The 24,224-nt window shown below is 39.0% G+C and overlaps 1 protein-coding gene across 3 annotated transcripts in view; it reads right to left on the bottom strand.

Annotated features, from left to right (window-relative positions):
• Positions 1-24,224, bottom strand: part of LOC110376588 (diacylglycerol kinase eta) — a 161,553-nt gene that overhangs the window by 15,386 nt on the left and 121,943 nt on the right. The window contains exons 4-9 of one of the 3 annotated variants that reach the window (XM_064034546.1): positions 23,723-23,868; positions 18,310-18,508; positions 12,535-12,626; positions 5,072-5,277; positions 1,051-1,247; positions 498-643 (exon numbers count right to left, since the gene is read on the bottom strand). In XM_064034546.1, coding sequence (XP_063890616.1) covers positions 498-643; positions 1,051-1,247; positions 5,072-5,277; positions 12,535-12,626; positions 18,310-18,508; positions 23,723-23,868 — 986 coding nt within the window. The other 2 variants (XM_064034547.1, XM_064034548.1) reach the window with 2 other exon arrangements.

The raw sequence follows: 24,224 nt of genomic DNA, 5'->3' as shown, positions 1-24,224 counted from the left end.
GTGGCTTAACTAAATTATTTTCTTAGCAATGTCTTAAATGAGTTGTCAAATTAAGTAGCCTCACACCCTTGTTTAACCCGCTAATTAGCAAAATGGCTGGATTCTTACCAGCTGATTTTTCATTTCCGGTTTATTGACAGCTCAACTTTTTAATTTTATATTTTACGGATGCCATTGTTGCCATTACACAACGTTTTGATGACAAATATTTTTTTAAGCTACCAACATTCAGGTAGTGTTGAGAAATTAGTATGTTTTTATGTCATTATCTGTTCATTTCTTAAGGCATGCTTAAGCAACCTTTATAGGTCAAAATAATTTAATCACTACTTAAGGCTTTAAGTAGTAATTAGTTAAAACAATACTTAGAAGATGATTAGTTGATTTTTATAAGTAAGGCTGAGAGTGATTAACCAGTGATTAATTAGTGGGGAAATACTGTTTTCCCGTGTGAAGCCGGAGCGGGTAGCTAGTAATTACTGTAGACTTATGAGTACCTGTCCAGCATCTTAGTGCTCGCTCGCTCGTACCGCTCGATGAGGACCTGCAGGTTGGCTGCGTCATCGCATGAGGCTCCCCAGCCGAGGACTCGAGCCAGGTCGTTGCCAGTCCCCAGGGGTAGTACTGCAGTCTGCACTTGACGCTGCAAGGATGTTACGAGTCAGAGGAGGAGTACTGTGAGAGATTCCAGAAGCAACAAGTTTTGAATGTTTGTGATTAGCGTTTACTGTTTAGTCAGCGTAAAATAAATCAGGTTGAATTTATGGGGAAAAAGTGTTTTTTCCAAATACGTTACGACTATTGAAAATATTATACCTAATAGTACATTTTTATCAGTCTCTTTATTAAGGGTTCTTTTGTTTCCAATAAATGGAGTTATAATAGCGTAAAAAGTAAAAACCAACGTACCAAAACTGATGCCTTTTGTATCTTCATCATTACAATTGTAGAGGTATATTAAATTAACACACACTCGCAGTTCCAATTATTTAAAATTTTCAGATCACATTTTGCAAACCATTATTCCTTCTAGAAAATTCCACAACTCACATGCATATCCAACTTATCAACTTCCTGGAGGACCCAGCCAACGGAGCCGTCTCCCGAACACACCAGCACCCTGAGGGGGGCGAAGTGCCTGAACAGCCGGAGCCCTAAGCGAGGACCCGCCCCGCTCAGCTCGAATACTTGAGCCGGATTCAGAAGCTGCTTGAAGCGACGGAGGAATTTCACGCCTTGGTTATCACCTGGACAAAAGAAATAAACATCGTCAGATTATTTCGTACAAGTTTCCCACAACGGAACAGTTTCTATAAAATACATCTAGTAGTTTTTGCTTAAAAGAGGAATAAACATCCATACAAAAATTTCGCGTTTATAATGTTAGTTTTATTCGTAGGATATTATCTACATCATCTTCATCTTACGAGCCTTTTTCCCAATTATGTTGGGGGCTTCCAGTCTAACCGGATGTAGCTGAGTACCAGTGCTTTACAAGGAGCGACTGCCATAGGATATTATCTACACTATTAGCTAAAGGCCTACCCTGAAAAATGCCAGATAAAGATGTAAAATCATCATCAGTAAGTACATCTTCATATTTCGCATTTCGCCTTGAAACGAAGATTTTTCTTGGAAATTTTCAATTCATTTTTATATTTTCAACATTTTCGCATCTTCATTAGGGACTAGCCCTGTCAGATCACAGGAAAATTTTACGTTTTCCCAACAAAATAAAAAATGTTCCTTAATTTATGCTAAACAAATTGACGAAAGGTTATCTTTTAAAAAAGGATAATTAAAACTGGTTCACGACCAGAAAAAATATCGTTTTACATAAAATAACAAACGAAAAAACTAATCGAGAACATTCGCTCTTTTTAGGGGCTGAAAATTTATCTGCATTTTTAGGGGTTAACCCTATTGATTATACGACCCATATATTTTGTTTCGACGAGAACAATAAGGGTCAATCCCCACTGAAAAAGCAGCGGCCGGCAGCGGCCGTAAATGCAAGTGATTGAGCGCGGGCGCCGCGCCGCGCTCTTACATTGTACGTGCTCTTACGGCCGCTGCCGGCTGCTGTTCTTTCAGTGGGAATTAACCCTAAAAAAACCGTTTAACTCTACGTATAGTAGAATAAATAATATAAACTCATACTGAAGTCGTAATCAATTTTATTGCGATCCAGTTTATCAAGCAGAGAGCATATGTATATTTATTTATTTTCATCTAAAATTCCTTCTGAACGAATGTGTAAATTTTTGATTATTAAACTTCGAGTATCGTAATCTAAATATATAAAACTCAAAGGTGACTGACTGACTGACTGACTGACTGACATAGTGATCTATCAACGCACAGCTGAAACCACTGGACGGATTGGGCTGAAATTTGGCATGCAGGTAGATGTTATGACGTAGGCATCCGCTAAGAAAGGATTTTGATCAATTCTACCCCTAAAGGGATAAAATAGGGGATGAAAGTTTGTATGAAACTTTGTCAATTTTAAACCGATCGGACTGAGACTTTGCATGCATAAAGCTACTATGGCGTAGGCAACCCTTAAGAAAGGATTTTGATAAATTCCATCCCTAAGGGGATAAAATAGGGGATGAAAGTTTGTATACATCTTCTTAGATTTGTACACGCTAATCTTCCGAACTACTGAACGGATTTCAATGATTTTTTCTTTGTTGTATCAGTATTAAGCCTGGTCAACATATGGGCTATAATTTATCTTCGAAACTTGAAGACCTGATGCAGAACTCCAACAGACCAACAAAACTATAAGAGATACAAAAATGGTGCCATGGCAAAAATTGTTTCATGTGATGAGCATTTTCAGCTGAGATAATAAATTTTAAGATCTGGAACACCTGATGTGGAACCCCAAGAGCCCAGCTTCTCTATACCATATACAGGTATGACGTTTTAGCAAAAGTTGTTCAATTTGATAAGCACTTTCTATTGACTTACACAAATTGAAGATCTAAAACACCTGATGTGGAACTCCAGGGGCCCAGCTAGACTATAGCATATAGAGGTATGACGTTTTAGCAAAAGTTGTTCAATCTGATAAGCACTCTCTGTTGACTTATAAAAATTGAACCACACCTACACCTGATGTGGAACTCCAGGAGCCCAGCTAGACTATAGCATATGAAGATATGACGTTTTAGCAAAAGTGGTTCAATCTGATAAGCACTCTCTATTGACGTATAAACATCGAAAATCTGGAACACCTGATGTGGAACTTCAGGAGCAATACTACACTTGAAATGTATAGAAATGAATGTTATGAAATAGGTATGGTGAATCAAAAAGTAATTAGTCCGTCTTTTAGACACGTATTTTTCTTTTCTCTCTCTCACAAACAAATAATAACGAAGATACAACAACGCTTGAATTCACTGCTTAGTACAAATTTTACATACCTAGACGTGGCGTCACGAGCCCCCACTCTCCGACTTTGTTGTGTTATATCTCATTATTATATTGTATGTCTCTTCCAGACCTCGGGACTATAGAGTTCCGAATTTTTGGGATTGCCTCCCAAATGGGGGCGTGAGGCCGAAGCCAACTCGCTGAAGCCCTTTTGAGACAACTTTTATGAAATGGTGACACAAAACCGACGATTATCCCTTTATACACTATAGAAATGAACCCAAGGACAAACCCCGGTAGACGTCGTTAAAAAAAGACAATCCCCGGTTTTGTGCTAAAATATTGCTAACTATGGAGGAAAACTACTTGGGCTATTGTGATGGGATGTTAGTGGATGACAATGTACCTATTAGGTACATCTAAAAATGGCAGGTGGAGACTCGCCACCTCACTTACTGGGCCCCCGGGAACCAGTCACTGAATAGCAACAAGAGGGCAACAGGGACATGAGCGGCTGAAGGGTGAGGATACCTCGGTGGACTTTAAACGCAGATTACGCGCTCCCTGTGCTTACCATGAGGCACCTACCCTCCGAGTAGGGCTACTAATCCTGCTCTAGCGACTCCACTCTGGACGGCCAAGCCAAGCCAGAGGCGTGAGACCTACCCCCGTCATGATTCACTCCGACCGGCCGGAGATGGGGGACAGTATACTCTCCCTGGAGAACTCAGTATATATAGCCCCGTGGGGTCGCTACTCCCCGTCTCCCAGCCTCAGATATCCTGCGGTACCTATATCTCATTATTATTGTCGTTATTATCTCAAGAGCCTTTGTCCCAATTATGTTAGGGTCGACTTCCAGTCACGATGCAACTGAGTACCAGTGTTTTACAAGGAGCGACTGCCTATCTGACCTCCACGACCCGGTTACCCGTTCAACCCAACACCCCTTGGTAAGACGTACTGGCTTCTGACTACCCATAACGACTGCCAAGAATGTTCAATGACAGCCGGAACCTACAGTTTAACATCCCCTCCAAATGACGGTCATTGGTATCCAAAATAGGTATACGTAGAAAGTACATATGAACTTAGAAAAGTTGCATTGGCAGGCACTTGCCAGACCTGGAATTAAAGACGCACGCTCATACTTGAGAGATTGGTTCTCTACCCACTAAACCACCACGACTTCCACTAAGTCACCACGACTTTGTCATCTATTTAATGTTTTTTTACGTAATAATACTTGTGTAATATTTTTGCCACACACAAATGCGGACTAATTAGAATCACTACTTTTATCCCTATGGTCACGTCTATTGCGGTTCAGTTCTCAGCGTTTTGTTTAGTCTGCTGTGCTTTTGCTGTTAAAGTACAAAAATTAAGTATATAGAACGTTTCTCTTCGGTCCCTTAAAATTCAATATCAGACTATTCAGATCTTTGATTTTGCTGACCTCGTAGTCGCTGGCATAAGGGACAGGATCCGCGTACGAAGTCGCGGGCAACAGCTAGTCTAATATAAATTAATTGTGTGTGGCGTTACGCACCTCGAACTTCATCAAACAACTTCATTCCTAGCCACAGAAGTTCTGTTAAGCATAAGTAGGTAAATGTTTTACACACACAAGTAAGCCTCATCCGCTTTTTTGACATAAAACATTTCTACAACCTCATTTCCTCACCTGATCTAGAATTAACGAACACAATAAGAGGACTGGCATTGGGCGGCCTGTCTGGGACCCAGGCGTCGTCGGGCCCCACAGAGTGCAGGCGCGTGGGTGGCACGACGGAGGCACGCGCGGGGCCCAGCGAGCACGAGGCGCGCCACGTCGGCTTGCACGCCGCGTGCACGCAGCGGCGACACCAAACGCATCTAAAGTCTTGTAATCTGGGGACAAAGAAATAATATGTAGAATAAAAACTTGAAAAGGATTACTATCTTAGGTAAAGGAATATAAAAAAAAACGTTCTCTAATTTTGTACCTTTCACTGTATTTTTTTAATTATGAAAGCAGGGCGAAATGTTTGGATGTTCGTCTACTTTCCCTCTATTAATGATGTGTACCTATATCATCTGAAAGATCTTTTTAAGCGCAACATTTTGTATTAAAATACTACTCACGTACGACACACCCGATATACTGTATTATGTACTTCCCTTATGTATTCCCTTTAGGTACTGTTCTTATGTACTTCTTTATGTACTCCCCTTATGTACCTATTTCCTTATGTGGCCCCCCTATGTGCTCCCCTTATGTACTCCCTTTATATACACCTCTTATTTACTCCCCTTATGAACTTTCTTATGTTCTCCCCTTATGTACTTCCTTATATACTTCATTATGTACTCCCTTTATGTACTTCCTTTCTCTTAAAAAATAAGATAAAATATATTTATTTATTTATTTAACAGTTTATGTACACACACAGAATACAGAGAAGAAGAAAAATAGAACAGATAGTACAAAGGCACAGCTTATTTCATTAGAAATCTCTTCCAGCTGGCCCGTTATGAGAGAGTTAGAATAGAAAGAGATGCAGATAGAGTGATATTGAGGTAGCTACTCATTCGCTTTACTCAAATCTTACGGTTCAATATCTAATATAGTCCTTCATTTCAATACCGCTTTTTCATTTCATAAGAAATCATTCGTAAGGGACAGATCACGACCCCTCTTATAGATCTCTTCTCTATGGTCAAGGTTATTCAAATCTTTCGGACTATAGCGAGCCGACCCCGGTTCTCGGAACGGTAAGGTTTAGTCACTCATTGTGACGTTTTATTTAAATAGCACAAGCCAATTACACGAACTGCCGGGTTTTGTGTTAAAAACCTTGACAGATATTGAAATCTGGCTAGGTGAAAGTTGACTAACCTAAGTTAAGGAAATATCGTAGCGTTATTGTTTGTCTACAGTGTGGAAAAGTTGTTCCATAGGCCATTCGATAGTCACTATCCACCTATCTCCAAATGATGGCATATCATTTTTAGTGGTGATTGAGTTACCTCTATATATTAGTGATAAGATTGAGTTATATTGCACTTGGAGAGGCCTATGTCCAGCAGTGGACTGCGATAGGCTGATGATGATGATTGAAGATATATTAGTGCAGGTAATTTTTGTGCTTAAATTATATGAATTTTGAAAAGATTTCATTTATAGGGCCAATATTCAATGTAGGTACATAAACAAAACAGAAATTGGATTTAGGTAATAATAGTTTAGGAGCTCGCTGTTCTCTCTATGCCAATCATACTTGTTGAACAAATAAAATAAAATAAATACGTAATTTCGTAAATAGATTTGGTACGTGAAAAAAATAAAATTTCTTTTGAAAATAAAATAAATAGACTTATGCATTATTTATACGTTGCAACTACATATATCTAAAACTATTTGAAATTCAGTGACAGTCAACTAGGGAAAACGTGTTAGATCAAACTCGATTCTCGATTCTATCTAGTGCTCCTATCGATACATCAATTCAATTTCGATTCAACGAACTCGATAAAGTGTATCGACAAGCATAGAAATATTGTGCACTATCATATTTGTACACAGTAGCGAAGACATGGTGTTAAAACTTCTTGAAATAAAAGGATAAAAGTGTTCTAGGTACGTTCAGTTTTCAAATTGAAATCGATTGCGATTTGTATACAAATTCTGAAAAAAGTTTCGAAGTGTTAAAAAATGCTAAACGGTTAAATGCAAGATATATTTTGATGGATTTTGTTTGTACAGCCAAAAAAAATAGTTTAATTTTCCCAAAGCTTATTTAGAGATAAAGTTGGTAATCTATCAAAGATACAGATCATAGTAGCTTGATGAGCTGTCTTTAACAAATTGTAGGTAATTCTGTTATCTCCAGTTAGTATTTATAGCCAATAACTATCTAGTCTATTTTCAGACAAAAGTTCCAAAGACATTCCTAGATTCAGCACACCCAAAACTCGTGGAAACTCATACAGAAGTTTAACTAGATCATACATAAGTAACATTTATTGCATCGGTCCCATTTCCTCTTGTTTGGCCACATCAGAACTTGCCTAACGTTGAAATCATTCGGGCTATTGATCGTAAATAGTTCTTGCTAAAGTCTTATATGTCTAAATTGTTGAATGATTAGAGTCTGTCTGTTATAGAAATAGTCTGCTACTAAATTGTTAACTAGTCTAGTTTTTTTTTCGAACTAAGTATGTTGGGGTCGGTTTCCAGTCTAACCACATGCTCCTGAGTAAGTACAATTTGTTTCACATTGATCGAAGGTTTATCCGATACAAAGGTCACCTAGTGGAATAGTCTACAAGAATTGACTAGCGTTAACATGGACAAGAACGATATAGAAATAAAATATTTTATGTGAATTTGCAAATGGCATACTAATTTGCAAACAACAGACAGTAGAACACATTAAAAAAATACACTATTGTCTTCCTCCGAGCCTTTTTCCTAAACTATGTTGGGGTCAGCTTCCAGTCTAACCGGATGTAGCTGAGTGCTTTACAAGGAGCGACTGCCCTATCTGACCTTCTCAACCGAGTTACCCGGGCAACCCAATACCCCTTGGTTAGACTGGTGTCAGACTTACTGGCTTCTGACTACCCGTAACGACTGCCAAGGATGTTCAATGACAGCCGGGACCTACAGTTTAACGTGCCATCCGAAACACAGTCATTGGTGTCTGAGATAAAAAATACACAATTGCATTTAGTCGAATTTTACTTAAATCGCAATAATTTATCTATCCTTTTTGGATACGGGCATGTTTATAACTCAAAAACATTTTTCCCTTCACCCTTTTCATACCACAATGTTTCAAAATGGCGCGCTAAGCGTGACGTCATTAGGCCCAGGTGCCAGCACCCTCAGCTTGAGAGGTTCAACAAGAACATCTTAGTATGTAATTACGTGTATAAAAGGAGTATTATTATCATGTTGAGTTGGTTAACACTGGAATAGGCAAATAAATGCATTTAATTTTTAATCCAGATGTAGTTCTTAGTTTGATGGAATAATAGAAAAGATTGGTCCTATTTAAAACTATTTGCCTTCTTTTTGCTAAAAATATTTGCGTAAAGTTATACAGGGACCGAATTACTTTAAAGTCGCACAGTTAAGAATAATCATAAGTCACGCATAAGTTATTATCATGAGTCTATTTGGTTGAGGTGCCTTTAAGATCTAACTGAACAACATTACAGGAGGAGCATAAAATATTATTATCCCTTGACATTGTTTTGACTCAAAATTGTTTTATAACACAGCAGTAAACATCTAGTTTCATATAAACCCCGCTAAACCTTTCAACGGGACCGACAACGGGATCTGAAAACTATCCCGCGAAATCCTTCCGTTCAACGTTTGAGAAGTGGCTCAAACAGTGTTGTTTCAATTTCCCGGGGTTTTGCGCGGGATAATGGTCGAGCGTTGGTTATTTCCCGACAATCCCGTCGCTCCGGGACACTCGGTGGCTTAGTAATGGATAGCCATTATTTTTGCTTGTGTGCTCAGCTTGTGAATGCAAAGTTAGGGTGAAATTGATACATACATATTTTAAACAAACATATTTTTGGTGTTGAAATTTGTAAAAAAATATATATTCGAAGGGTTAATACTTTAAGCTATTCTTGTACTAGAGTTAAACCGTTTTAAATGCTGTTGCTAGTTATCATTAAAATAATTAAGTATTTAGGAATAAAATGGAAAACTAAAGGTCCCATTTGGTTTAAAAGCAGCTTCTGCATTTTGCCCAGATGTGGCTTTTAAATTAAACAAAACTCATCAGGACAGAGTAAATATTCCAGCAACAAGTGTAAGATACGCTTTTCTCTTATTCATTTTATTTGTTTTGAAGTACGTCATTTATGGCAGTTACGATGTCATCCATCGACAAATTGCTCAAACTACTTCGTGACGCTGATGTGAAGAATAAAGTTCTGTTGCTCAAATAAATGAGAAAGTTTGAGCTGTTGGTACTTTTTTTGATGACACGACTTATAGACAGGTTTTGAGCATCTTCACCAGCAGGTTTTTTTTATGGAAAATGAACAATGCACGTTCAAGATATTACTAGCTCATTATAGAATTTTCTAAACAAATAGGCCTTGAAACAAATTGATTCAGAATTCAGACTGTAATTTACAATCCATAAAAAATATTTTTTACGGCAAAATCACTAAACCCAATTCGGTAAGAAAATAGCTTTCAAATTGACAAATGACGGACCCAATCCAGGTGAACGAAGTAGTTACTACGTGGGAAAAAAAAACTGGCCAAGTGCGAGTCGGACTTGCGCGGGAAGGGTTCCGTACCAGAGCAAAAATGAACAAAAAATCACGTTTGTTGTATGGGAGTCCCCCAAAATATTTATTTTATTCTAGTTTTCAGTATTTTTTGTTATAGTGGCAACAGAAATACATATGTGAAAAACATCTGTGAAAATTTCAACTCTCTAACTATCACGGTTCATGAGATACAGCCTGGTGACAGACGGACGGACGGACGAACAGAGGAGCGAAAACAATAGGGCTCTGTTTTACCATTTGGGTACGGAACCCAAAAAAAACTTTGATTTTATTTACGTGTAACAGCTCTGAACATTACTTCCAAAATGATTGATCGGTCGGCTAAGTAACAAAACATGGCCGTGTTCGTACTGACGGCACATTTATCAATTAACTAGAACTACGTATTGGCACAATGCTAACAATACTATCGGTAATGGATTAATTGGAATATCAGATGCAGATGATCTAGAATCTAGATTGTAGATAATTAAGCCTATCCGCTGTGTGGCTGTAGTGGTGGCCTAGTATACAACCTCTCAAGTTTGAATGTGTGAGTTCAATTCCAGGTTTGTATGTACTGCAAGGAACTCCATGGTTTCTCTTTCAAAGTTTATCATGTTAAGGGTATGTCAGAATTTGCTATGGAATGAGAAAGGTAAATTGTGAAAACATCCACTTCCATTCAAATAGTAAAAGATTTTTTAAAATCGGATGAGATGTTTCGGAGCCTTTACAGACAAACGTTTAAAAAATCTCTTATTAAATAATATATGTTCCTGTATAAAAATGTGTGTTTTCAATAACCTACGTGCAAAATATATCAGATCAATTGAACAAACATCACACTTGGTTTATTCGCAAACGGTATCAGATCGGTGCGTATCTAATCAAGCTTGAGTTCCTTCTACATCATAACATTACATCTTCGTGTATGATCTTAAAATACACACACGTTACTGAGTATACTTGTGATACTAACGTCAAGAGTTTCTGCTGCGTATTGTTGAAAGTTGAAGTTAAGTTTGGGTTCAAATTTGCTGATTTGTGGTAAGTATAATTTACAATGTAGGTGCTGAGGCTTAAATCCTTCACGTAACTATAAGTATAGGTGTTACCTATATAAAAATAGGTAAGTATGGTAATATAAAATTGAGACAATTTTGTGGATTTTTGCGCTTAAACGATTGAGGTGATTGAGATGAAATTGCGAATTTACACGGAAATCAGCAAGATAATTCAATCTAATTTTACGTTACCTATCTGTAGAGTTTTCAATCGGTAGTATGATTTCAATTCCACAAAGGCATCCATAGTAAAACGTGAAAGCGCTAAGATATTCGCACGCCGGTAATACGCGGATACGTCGCGGATCAAGCGGCGGATATGCGGATATAATTCACAGTTATACGGCTTGCTTTAAAGCTTTGACAGGCATAATTAAAATAATATTAGAATGTTAAAAGATTTTACGTCTTTTAAGATGGAGGTGGCGATATCTTTTGAGATCTGAGTATGGCTGGCTTCTTAACGTATGAAAAATTTTGAAGGTTTATTAGCTTATTAAATATAAGAGCATGGTTTGATTGCTAGCCGTGGGAACTTCATCGCGCACACGGTTAAAAAGTATGCCATCTTTATAATCTTCCTCGATAGGTAAATGGGTTATTTAACTCTTAATCAATTTTTTTATCCGGGTGAGCGGAGTAGTTTCGAAACCGCTGCGGGAACTAGTATATTAAAGGAAGGACTATTTTGGTAATAATACTGAACCATTTCAATACTTTAAATTCAGCAGATTTGCTAAAGCCCAGTTCACTTAGTTAAGGCTAAGTGCACATTCAGCTATCCCGGACTGGACGCCGCAATGCGGGAAACCGCGAACTACGGATACGCTAATGGCTAATACAAGTAACATACATTATACATACATAAGTACTATTATATACTTGTGTATGCAGTGTAGATATCGGTGAATACTGCTGATACTTTGCTGTTTATTCATCCTTAACAGGTGTCTAAACATACCTAAATAGGTGTGCGATTGGCTAACATTTAACAGGTCTATTGATGAAAAAGAGTATTATGGTAAAAACACATTAATGCACATTTAGCAATATTTGGCCATTTTGTCACAGGTTGTTTATTTATCGTATTTTAATGTCATTCTATAAAACAGGCTATTCAGTTTATCTGCAGTATTTGGCAAAGATATATTTGCCAAAGCGGATCAGGTATTGGATACAGAGATTTCTTCCTCATAGGAAGATAAGGCATACAATGAAGTCTGGCTTCCTATATCAGAGGTATCAGAGGTAGGATTGACCTACATTGTACACCAAAGAAGATCAAATAAATCAGAGTAAAACAATGGACAGTCTTATCGCCTTCAGTCAGCCATTCCTGATAGACACACACTTGATCAGTAGCTATAAGTTTTCTCATAATCTGGTACACATTACTTTGACAGAAACCCTAAACTAGACAGCTAGACCTGCTAATAACAACTCTGCAGTAGTGTAGTTAGTATCAATACTGTTTAATTGAACATTATTTCATAGCTGCTCCTCACAATTTCACCCTCATCTCGAGGGAACTGGTTCTCGTAGCAAGTTATAATATAGCCACATAAACTCACAAACAACGTAGCTTTGTATTGATAAAATAATTTTCAAAATCTGTTCAATAGCTCCAGACTTTACCCCTTCAATTACACCAACTTCAAAAACTTCTTTATAATATAAAGATCCATAAAAGTATTGATATTCTTTTACGAAGTTTGTACAATATTTCTACCTAGCGTCCATATCATTTTTGGTCCTAAACAATGTATAAAGTAACTGGTAGTAAGTTGCTCACCTGAGCACGGAGCCGCAGGTTTTGTCACACACGTCACACTTGGCAGCTACGGGAAGGTTGCCTTCCAACCACTGGTGAGGCATTATTATGTTCTGTAACAAAAGAATAATATTATTTAAATATACTTATTCATTAAGTCAATTAAGTTAATCGCAACAATTCGGCTAAGCGATGCCAATTCGTTGTCAGACTTTCTGGCTTCTGGCAGCTGGGGTTCACAATTTAAAGCGGTTTCCAAAACGCGGAGGAACTCCTCATGAAAAGATGGTGATCCATAGACTGATCGTTATTCCACGAGCTTCCTAAAGTGCTGCTAAGAAAATAGAATTTTCCTTAGCTAGGTACTTAAAAGATTAAAAAACGTAGTTTCATCTAAGTGTTAATTTAAAGAAAGTAGTTCTACCTAACTTTTTTATTCAGAATAGTGTAAAAGTGCATTACAATTTCTCGGTGATATTGAAAGTTTTCTTCTGTAAAAGCGTTCTAGATAAGGGGATATAATCGTGACGGCTTAGTGGAGCGGGCTTAAGCTAACAGCCTCTACGACTTCCAAGACTTCGTAAGAACTTTTACATAAAATCGAAGGAATTTTAGTGCCATTTCTTGAGACTAAAATATATTTTTTTGTGTGAGAATCCTGTGTTACTATAACTTCGTATGATTTTGAGTTTTGAGAATTTTCATGTAGGTATCTCAATTACTATATTTTCAATTTTTTTTTCATGCGTGAAAGTACAAAAAAAAAATGTTTCCGGAAATGTTTAGTTTACTGACAGCTAGCATTCTTACCAAGTACACTAAAGAGTATACAAAGCTTCATTAAAACAAAAACTAATACTCGAAAACTTAAAGCCAAATTCAAATTTCCTTTTTCAAAAAAGTAAATCACAATTCATCACGACTTCAAAAGGACCCTGTCGTCCAGAACCCTATTAAAAAAGTTTGAAACGTTCAGGATCTACTGAAGAAAAGCAAATTCCTGAATAGCTGAAAATTAGTGGAATTCGACGTAGTTTTAAAATGGCGGCCGAAAAAGGAATACCTCCTTGGTAAAAAATTAAATACTTTGGTCAGAACTTTATTCGGCTTTTAGAATGTTTTGAAATTGTTTTGGATTACGAAATTGTTTCTCTCTTTTTTTGGTTTAAGTAAGATGCAACTACAATATAAATGTTACAGTACTAGTAGGCATATTTTAAGTTTTCATAAAAATATACTAAACAGGCAAACAAATTGCTGAACTTGTGTCTTTAAATCCTAATACATCTCAATATCCGACCCTTTTTCCCAACCATGTTGGGGTCGGCTTCCAGTCCAGTCAAACCGGATTCAGCTGAGTACCAGCGCTTTACGAGGAGCGACTGCCTAAGATTAATTATATAATATATAAGTCCTAACACATCTATTATTGTTTAATTTCACTGCAATACCATTTTAAATAACGTTAACTATCAAAATAGCTTGTCTTCGAAAAAAAATCCCTGAGGACAGAAGCAAGACTGCGCTAACCAGCTAGAACCAAAATAAAGCCCCAACTACTTTAACTTACTAGTTACTATTCACCACAAACTACATATTATATTTATCAAAATAGCCTCAAGCAATAAGTTCTCAAACAAAACCAACAAAACGAGCAAATAACTTTAATTAACTGAAATAACTCGAAGCTTATTCTTATTGTTACAAACGAAGTCTGTTTAGCTAAATAAGTTGAGTGAATCAACAATGTTGGACTGTTGGAACCAACAATTTTGTTAAACTGCATCTTGTGTTTGATTGTTCAACAGTTGAGAGTATTTTAGTAAGAGTTCAAATTGTATTTCGATAACCCTATGCAGCGGTTGAAGATAAGTATAGAAATAAAGCAATAATAATAATTTTGTTTTAGTATGCTTTATTTGTTTTACTAATGAAGAATCTTAAGTTAGATTTACCAAGTAAATCGTAAAATATTTCTTATTTCGTGCAGAATTTACTAGAATTCAATAAGAAGGAGAATTCAATGAGAGGACATTTCGTGGCTGGTTATGATTTGGTTATAGTTAAATGATGCAACCCACGTAAACCTTTTAAAGTGTGTTTGTTAAAAAATATCGCAGTAAATTATATTTATTTAAGTATTTTCGACAAAGGTCTCCTTTATACGAAAAAAATAAACTGCAACTTATACTCTTACTAAATGATTGGACAGTAAAGGTTTCCATAAGAATTAATTAATTTTTGCAGCTTTCAATAAGCACTGGTTGTGACCTTTTCTACAGGTGAACAAATCTATATCAACCACGGAGGAGGGAAAGGTAGCAGAGATGCCATAAGGATGGTAGGAGGATCCTTCTTGTAGGTAAAGTAATCAGTTACTAGAACTATTGAGAACTTGTCAAAAACAATCTGCCTTTGTCATAGATGGGTGTTGATTGATTGGTGATTTTGTTTGGAAATAATGGGCGGGTTCCATGGGAAGTGTGTAAGGGCGAAGCTAGTAACGTTCCTCGTTCCCCGAACACCCGCATTTTGGCGCGCTACTTTCTTTGGAGATTTTGCATTATGACATCTCGGAGGAGCCATAACGGATATTTGGAACGGATTTATACGCCTATTTTGCACCCGATTATTTTGTAATAGCAAAAATTGTTATCAAATGTCACAAAAAACCAGAACGCTTCGTTAGTTTACTTGTAACTGATCGCTTTGGTCATACCCACCACAAGAATTTGGCCTAGAAGAAGGCGCCTAACCTACCTGCATTTTGGCATCTCCGCTCACTCTCACTTACTCCGTGGTTTTCCATGATATCAACTATGAGAATCATAGGTAGATATAATAATAGGTATGTAGAAGAGTATTGATCCCCGTTTTTTAATCAAAGATTGGTGGCATCACCCTTTTCATGCTGGTATTAAAACTCCGTTGAGATTAGTAGGGATCAAAATGTATTCAGGACTGAGGATTTTTTTGTTAGGTTAGGATCCCCGAGGTTTCACTGTTGGACACATTACTTTCGGTTTAAATATTTTTTTTGGAGATAGATATTTTTTGTTTTGTGAAATATATCATCGCTATCCATCCCAACCCATTGCATACACCTATTTATATAATAAAAACAAATGCGAACTTCATTTTTATTTTCTTAGAATAAGACCCACTTGAACCGTTTGCTTAAGTACAACCAACCCTATTCTTGCCACCTAACGGATATATGTCCTATACTTAATTGTTTTCTTAAAAAACAGAGATAATGAGGTATCTATTCATACCTACTTAATCTATAAGCCCTTCGAATGGGTAAAACCAAGAGTCTTAACTTAAACTGCTTAACCATGGCTTGTAATTCCTTCAAACTAACTAAAACCATTAGGTTATTAATACTGTAACATCGTGATCAACAAGGGACGATCCCCCACTAAAGGAAATTAACCTCAAAACTTTAAGCACCTTCGTCAAATCATGTTCAATTTGCTTAACTTTACGAACACTTCCCGGTTTGGGAGTGTGTTTACATATACAAAGAAATGCAATGAAGAATACTTTGTCTAAGATCTAATATCACAGAGGTTTCTGAAAATCAAATAAAATTCATATCTTAGGGACATCCTAAACAAACATACATTTTAAGGTTACTTACCGCAAAAAATCTAAAAATCTAAACGATCCTCCCAATATTACAAATGCGAACTAAGCGACTAGCCTAAGAAATGACATACATACATACATAGACAGTTGCGGAAAGACCCGGGACTAGCGTAGAACCGCGGGATCAGCTAGTTGTTCTCAAACACTATGTCAAAATCTATAACAATGGCTACCAACTATTGAAAAGTAACATTTTATTCTGGTCTTGTATTTCTCACAAATACAAATTTTCAATTTCAGTATAAACAAAGAAACTGTTCTCTGGAAATACACTGGTACAAATTGAGAATACAAACGCGGAGTAAAATGAGCAACTTTCGCTGCGTTATGAAAGCGAAAAGTTTACAATGCAACCAACCTACTCGTATGTATAAATAGTAGATAGTATACCTACGCAGAAAATTGTGGTTCATGGTGAAGAAAATGCAGGAAAAATGCAGATATTTAATTGCGCCATCTACCACTACTTATACCATCATCATCCTCTTGCCCTGATCTCAATTGTAGTTGGTAAATATATGCGTCGTACATACTCATTATTATAAAGCTGAAGAGTTTGTTATTTTCCTTGAAGGTACTAATATCAGGAACTACTGGATGGATTTGAAAAATTCTTAGATAGCAGAGTTAGATAGGTAGTCCATTTATCGAGGAAGTTCGGCTACTGCTTAACCGTGTGCGCAGAAGGAGTTTAACTGAAACGCAGGAATATTCTTGCGGAAGCTGTCAACTTATATAATTCATGGTAAAATAACTTACTTGCCCCTTATTGACTTAGCTAAAACCTTTTGTTTACACCACCGGACACGAGAGAGCGCAAAGTTACCTCATTAAACCACCCAGCGAGGCGTGGGTTATTCATAAGCTGATTATGTGCTGTAGTTTGAGAGTAGCCCTCACTTTTTATACGGTAACATCGGGTGCAAGTGGCTTATAGGTTGTAGACCGCATTTTTACTACAACACGTTTATCATAAACTCATATACTTTAATTGATTTTAGAGAAAGCACCAACGATTTTCAAGAGCAAAGTTTTTTTGGATTTCATAACTTCAGAATGTCTACACGTGCTGATTAGCCATCAAATATCAAGATTGTAAAAAGTGATAGCTGAAAAAAACTATGCGCTACACTTATTTAGGGCAAAATGTTTTCCTAATATGATAATTTCATAATGAAATTAATGGTTTCTTATCAGATCGAAAGCTGTAGGCATTATACCTGATGCTTACGACCTATATATCCCTACTAATATTATAAATGCGAAAGTAACTCTGTCTGTCAGTCTGTCTGTTACGCTGTCACGTCTAAACCACTGAACTGATTTTAATAAAATTTGGTACAGAGGTAGAGTTGATCTTGAGAAAGAACATAGGATAGTTTTTATCCCGGACTTTTGAAGAATTCTCTCGGAAACGCGATATAACCGAACTCTACGCGGACGAAGCCGCGGGCGGAAGCTAGTAATCTATATAACTAAAACCATATAGCCTTCTAACTTTTATAGGAATAGAAAGTTTTTACCTTCTTCACATATCCAACATTCAAATTCAAAGCTACAAAGTGAGTATTACAAGTTTACTGCTGCTTTACTATGTAAACAAAAGCTCGTAGAAAACTATAAAGTTTGTAATCTCAGCCTCTATACACAACGCCATTAAACGGTTTAACGGTATGAGCCGTAAAATGTGTGTACACGCACGAATTGGCAGACAAGTTCTGCCTGCGGCGACGCTTGCGTTTTAAATCATACATTTGAAAAGTGTGGTATACTGAGACGTATTATTTATTCTGCCTAACTTTTGCTCAACTTCAGTTGCTGCAACATTCCAGGATGTAGTTGATACAGTTGTCTTTAAACTTTTACCGTCACGTAACATTGCGCGAATCGCTGCGTTATAAAACGGATGTGTGGGAGTATGTATCACAAGCACGGACTTAGGCTCGGAATTTAGCTGCAGACCGCCTTTGATAACAGGGTTTAATAAAGGCCGATAGTATTTTACCGCCACAATTTGGGCTAGACGATACCTCTCAAAACGAGGTCACAACCAAACTTATACATGAACATGGAGTGGTAATTGAGACCGACGATTCGTGTTGTCACGCTAACGTTAGAAGATATATGAAAATAATTTGAGCTTACCCCATCAGCATCTTCGACGACATGTGGCCCGAGCGAAGCGAGCGTGCTCCATTTACAAGATGGCGGCGCCCGCGACGCACATCGCTTGTGCGCTTTGAACTTGCACAGCTCACAGGCCAGCGCGTGCGCCGTGCCGAGCGCGCCTAAAGGCTCCCGGCATACGTTGCAGAATGTCGGCCGAGCGTGGGTTGCTGCGTACCTGGGGATGAATAAGAAGGTTGAAAAATTACCAGAGAGATGTTAATGAGAATCATAAAAATAAGACCTTAAAGGGCTCCTTTAGGTCCTGTTATGTATGCGCGATTGTTCGAAAGTCTTAGACAGAAAAAGTCTGCCAATCCTTCCTGCTGCACTCGCAGTGGGATGAGTCATAACGGAGTATCTAAGGGAGTACACAAGGGAAAATATAAGAGAATCAGAGAGCATAGGGGAGTACATAACGGCGTATCTACGAAGAAGAAATAAATGTTTCGCCAACTACCAAAAACGGTGTGATTTATACCAGATGCTGAACAATTCAGCAGTACAAAAGCAAGAACATCGCGTGTCAGTTTTCCCAGTGTTCAGTGAGAAGGAATCATATCAAAGCATTCCTGAAATACAAAGCTTTTCGTCTGACATGACATACCTAGCGTGCGAGAGTTTTCCGTTCGTTTGGAAGTTGTTTAATTGGGCTGTCACGCTCGCTGGACTCTTTGTGTGTGAAATGGTTGCGTGGCTTCTTGACGCCGTTATATACTTTTGATTTAATTAATTACTTCTACTTGTAAACGTGTAGCTTTTAAATCAATATGATACGGTTCGTCTTAAAATTGTTTGCCATAGTTTTTACTAAGCCGGTTAAATTGGCTGTTATATGCTGCTTGACGGTATCAGTTATTCAAAAAGATGCAAAGTATGTGAGTTTGGGCGAGTGACAGTTAATCCTGATCCAAGGAGTGATACAAGAATATGCGCGAAGTAGGTAACTTGGTTCAGATAAAGTTTAAGTTCTGTTACATGTCTTTCTGATACAATCGTCCTAAGTAATACTTGTACCATACTTTAGCATAAGAATTCTGCAAATACACACGTTTTTAACGTATTCCCAAAATCCTTACGACAGAACCACATCCTAATTTCCAAACCTTCAATCCCCGTTGTTCGTCACTAGCACAAAACCACGAGAACAATTAAAGTTTCCATCTGTAGGGATTAGCAAAGAGCACGAGGTCTGACGCGGTGCAGTGCGGAGAATAATTGCATTTCTACTGCACTCGCATAACGAATATTATTTGTGAGACCTCTGTAGAGTGTCGTCCATGTAGTATGCAAATTTTTCCTATTTTAATTCATGAGTTTGAACCACGTTTGAATGTTCGTAGTTTTTGATGGATGTCAAAAAAATCTATAAACTTGATTGGATTGGTCTCTGTCTATTTATTTTTTAGCCTTTAGATAAAATCAGCAGGGTGCTTTTCATATCATAGGTACCTACATATGTATTTTATTCGCATTGAATATGTAAAATAACCATTCATTCATATGCTCATGTTGACAATATGTTGTTAAACTATGTCTTTCAATTAGTAAAGAAAGACACACTTCTCAAAATGCTTGAAAAAATATTTTGACTTATTTTTCTAGATTTACAAAAAATCTACAGAATTTACCCTTTAAATATAGACTACAAACCCCGCCCCTTCTCAGTCTACCTCCAAGATGAGTTATTTCATCAAAAGGCTGCTATGCGTGAAATTCCTCCGTGTAATATTGTAAGCCCCAAAGGAATGTACTGAACTGTCTCGTAAGTAAAACTGTTTCAGTTTCAGTATACTAGGAGTGAACTTTGGAGAAAATTTTGGCACACATCACTCTCTTTGAGGAAAGACTACTTAGAGAATTTGTGTTAAGGAATAGTTGAAGTACTACTAACAGTAAGTTCCCACCAGCAACTTCACCACAAGGAACTACTTCAAAATGTAACATATTGCTGTATCCAAAGTATCTTCATACTAATTTCTATCTCAATCGGTCTAGCGGTTTGCCGTGAAGGAGTAACAAATAAGCAGATAATTTCACCTTTGCATTTATAAAATCTGAAATAATATTAAAAGGAGGAATTAAAATCTTTTCTAGGAGTTCAACAATATTCAACATTAGACAATTAAGTATGGTATGTTTTGCTTCTAAACTCTGAAACAACTTTGACCAATCATTCGTCAAGTAGCATTAAATGTGAATAATTTAACATCACTGAATATACTACGAGTATCTATCGTGAGATCACATTACAACGTCCCTAAAAGCAAAATTTACATCTTAAGAGGTATAATTAGTACTGCTAATGAATTGCATTTCCGTCACTTAAGCTTCAAAGCGTTTCGAGACGTACAGAAATACCACCATTTAAAACATGTGTTTTATTTAATTTCAGTAGTTTTAAATAGGTAATTGAAAATCAAGAATAAACATGTTTTTCATAACAAATATTGTGATATCAACATCTGCATTTCTCTTCTACTTGTAATAAGACTGGTTGTCAGACTTTCTGGCTTCTGAGTAACCGTAACGACTGTCAATGTTCAAAAGACAGCCGGGACCAATTAAACATGTCTTCCGAATACGAGGGAACTCGTCAAAATAAAGAGGATAACGTCCTCGACTTAGTCTAAACAAATTATACATAAACATGGCATAAAGTAAATAAAAGAACTCCGACAATGATATTTCCCCTGTCAAATAGCTAACCAAAGCAGAATTTTGATTTTACGGCGTCCATTAAAAAGGAAGATCAATCAAAATAAAATAACCGTGAAACGTGATGGATTCCCACAGGGAAAAACCATCAATCAAATACAATATTATGGTCAGTTTTATGAAACAGTATCATGATAAGGAAATAAAGTTTTAATACGGATGTTTTTGTACCATATTGCCTTACATCATATTATATATTATCATATTGCATCACCACCTGCATAGCCTTTTCCCACAGTACATAGTTGGAGTCGGATTTCAGTTTAACCAGATACAGCTGAGTACCAGCGTTTTACTTGACGCGACTGCCTACCTGACCTTCTCAACCCAGTTACCCGGACAACCCAGTACCCCTTTTTTTTCCGACGTTAAAAATCATCAAATGACCCCTCCCGCTGTGGGTTAGCAGCGGTGAGGGAGTGTCAGACTCTTACTGACTAAAAACCGTCGTGTTCCGTCATAGGCCTTTTGTGTACCAGGGCCGCGGTATCTCTTTCGAACAACCCGCAGCCCCGGCAGGCTTTGGCCCTGCTGGGCCCCGCTGGGGTTGCTGACATCTCTTTGAGGAGCGCGTGGAACAACGCGCGCCGTCGACACGGGTCTGTCGTCTAAGTAGACAGAGGGACGATGAGCCACCCGAACTCACCGCCCACAGACCCACGCCTACGGTGGCCGGGAGTTATCTCGCGACACCCGGCGCCCATGGTGTCTACCTGGTCCAGCGCGGCGGCCGGCGGATGAGAGGTGCGAACTCTCTGGCGTTCCGCCTCCTCCTTCTCGAGCATGACCGCTTCGCAGAAGGAGGCGACGGCATCCCATTCCCCAGTCGCCGCCGCCCAAAGCCTCGACGAGGACCCGGCGGTGCCCCTCCCATGCGGGGCACACCTGGACTGTGTGGTCCACCATGTCCTCGGGGCTGTCCGCACAATGGTGACACCCGGGCGCCTCCTCACGACCGATTCGGTGCAGGTACCTCCCGAAACAACCGTGTCCGGTGAGGACCTGCGTCATGCGGTACGTGAGGGCGCCGTGACTCCTCCCGAGCCACTCCTCAAAGAGGGGACTTACCGCCACGATGGTGGCGTGCCCTAACCCAGTACCCCTTGGGAAGACTTGTGTCAGGCATTCTGCTTTCTTATTACCTGTGACTGCTGGCAAAGATTTTCAAATGACAGTCGGCACTCGCTCATTTGATAGGCGCGGTATACAAGAGGTATGCAAAAAGCAAAAGCACAGAACTATAGAGAACAAAGCCTGTTGCGTTTTCATGTCTTCGTTGTGAAATTTATTAACTCTCTATAGCAATTAGTCTACGGATTCTCAGGATTATCCATAGTCCATCTATTTAATTAATTTGAATTTAGATGTAATTATAGATACGCATCTATATTTACAGCATTCATTTTGATATCATCTACGTAAATCGTTGTCCAATTTTCCAAGTGAATTCACGTTTCCATTAAATAGCGAATCCATTTGGGTAAGTACGTTACTGCGTTAACTTCATGATTTCAATTTAATTAATTGATAGGATGAATAAATCACCTCATCAACTTTTTGCATCATGTTTTCAATTTGCCAATTTGTAAAAATATCAAAGTAATACCTAACTTAAATCGAAGCAATTTCTGCTCGTATTATAAAGCTGAAGAGTTCAAGTTTGTTAAACGAGCCAATCTTAAGAACTACTGCATCAATTAAAACTGCGGCTGTCGGCGCAGAGGACCAGGCAGCGACTTGCTGTTATGTCTCACCAGTGGTGGTCTCCAGAAGACAGTCTAGCAACCAGGTCGGCGACATCAGCACCGCGATGCAGGGCGCCGCGCAGTGCTCCGGCCCACGACTCCATCTCGTTGCGGCTGTCGGCGCACAGCACCAGGCAGCGACTTGCTGTTATGTCTCACCAGTGGTGGTCTCCAGAAGACAGTCTAGCAACCAGGTCAGCGACATCAGCACCGCGGTGCAGGGCGCCGCGCAGTGCTCCGGCCCACGACTCCATCTCGTTGCGGCTGTCGGCGCAGAGGACCAGGCACCGACTTGCTGTTATGTCAAACTTACCAGTGGTGGTCTCCAGAAGACAGTCTAGCAACCAGGTCAGCGACATCAGCACCGCGGTGCAGGGCGCCGCGCAGTGCTCCGGCCCACGACTCCATCTCGTTGCGGCTGTCGGCGCAGAGGACCAGGCACCGACTTGCTGTTATGTCAAACTTACCAGTGGTGGTCTCCAGAAGACAGTCTAGCAACCAGGTCAGCGACATCAGCACCGCGGTGCAGGGCGCCGCGCAGTGCTCCGGCCCACGACTCCATCTCGTTGCGGCTGTCGGCGCAGAGGACCAGGCACCGACTTGCTGTTATGTCAAACTTACCAGTGGTGGTCTCCAGAAGACAGTCTAGCAACCAGGTCAGCGACATCAGCACCGCGGTGCAGGGCGCCGCGCAGTGCTCCGGCCCACGACTCCATCTCGTTGCGGCTGTCGGCGCAGAGGACCAGGCACCGACTTGCTGTTATGTCAAACTTACCAGTGGTGGTCTCCAGAAGACAGTCTAGCAACCAGGTCAGCGACATCAGCACCGCGGTGCAGGGCGCCGCGCAGTGCTCCGGCCCACGACTCCATCTCGTTGCGACTGTCGGCGCAGAGGACCAGGCACCGACTTGCTGTTATGTCAAACTTACCAGTGGTGGTCTCCAGAAGACAGTCTAGCAACCAGGTCAGCGACATCAGCACCGCGGTGCAGGGCGCCGCGCAGTGCTCCGGCCCACGACTCCATCTCGTTGCGACTGTCGGCGCAGAGGACCAGGCAGCGACTTGCTGTTATGACCTGAAACAATATATGTGATTTAGGTTGTTGTCTTACTTCATGTAAAATTGGATAAAGTAAATAAGGAATGTCATAAAATTACTTTTATGGCCCTTACATTTAAAATAAATACAGTATTTGTTTGTGTACGTGAAAAGGCGTCGAAACTACTGAATAGATTCGGAAAATTCTGTTGAAAGTTGTTTCCGAGAATTCCCTGCTGGGTCTATAGTACCATCCCCGGGTAACAGAAGCTATATATTATCTGCGTTCTCTCAGAACAGGGGAAATCGCGAGAAACAGCTAGTATGATGCAACCATCTAATAAATAATATTGCATCACGTCAAACGCATACAAAGCTCCTCTCAATTCAATA

This window comes from Helicoverpa armigera, chromosome 5, assembly GCF_030705265.1.
Source record: "Helicoverpa armigera isolate CAAS_96S chromosome 5, ASM3070526v1, whole genome shotgun sequence".
In the NCBI taxonomy this organism is placed as follows: Eukaryota; Metazoa; Arthropoda; class Insecta; order Lepidoptera; family Noctuidae; genus Helicoverpa; species Helicoverpa armigera.
Note: the sequence above shows the minus strand (reverse complement) of the source record. Positions and strands in the feature narration are given on the sequence as shown.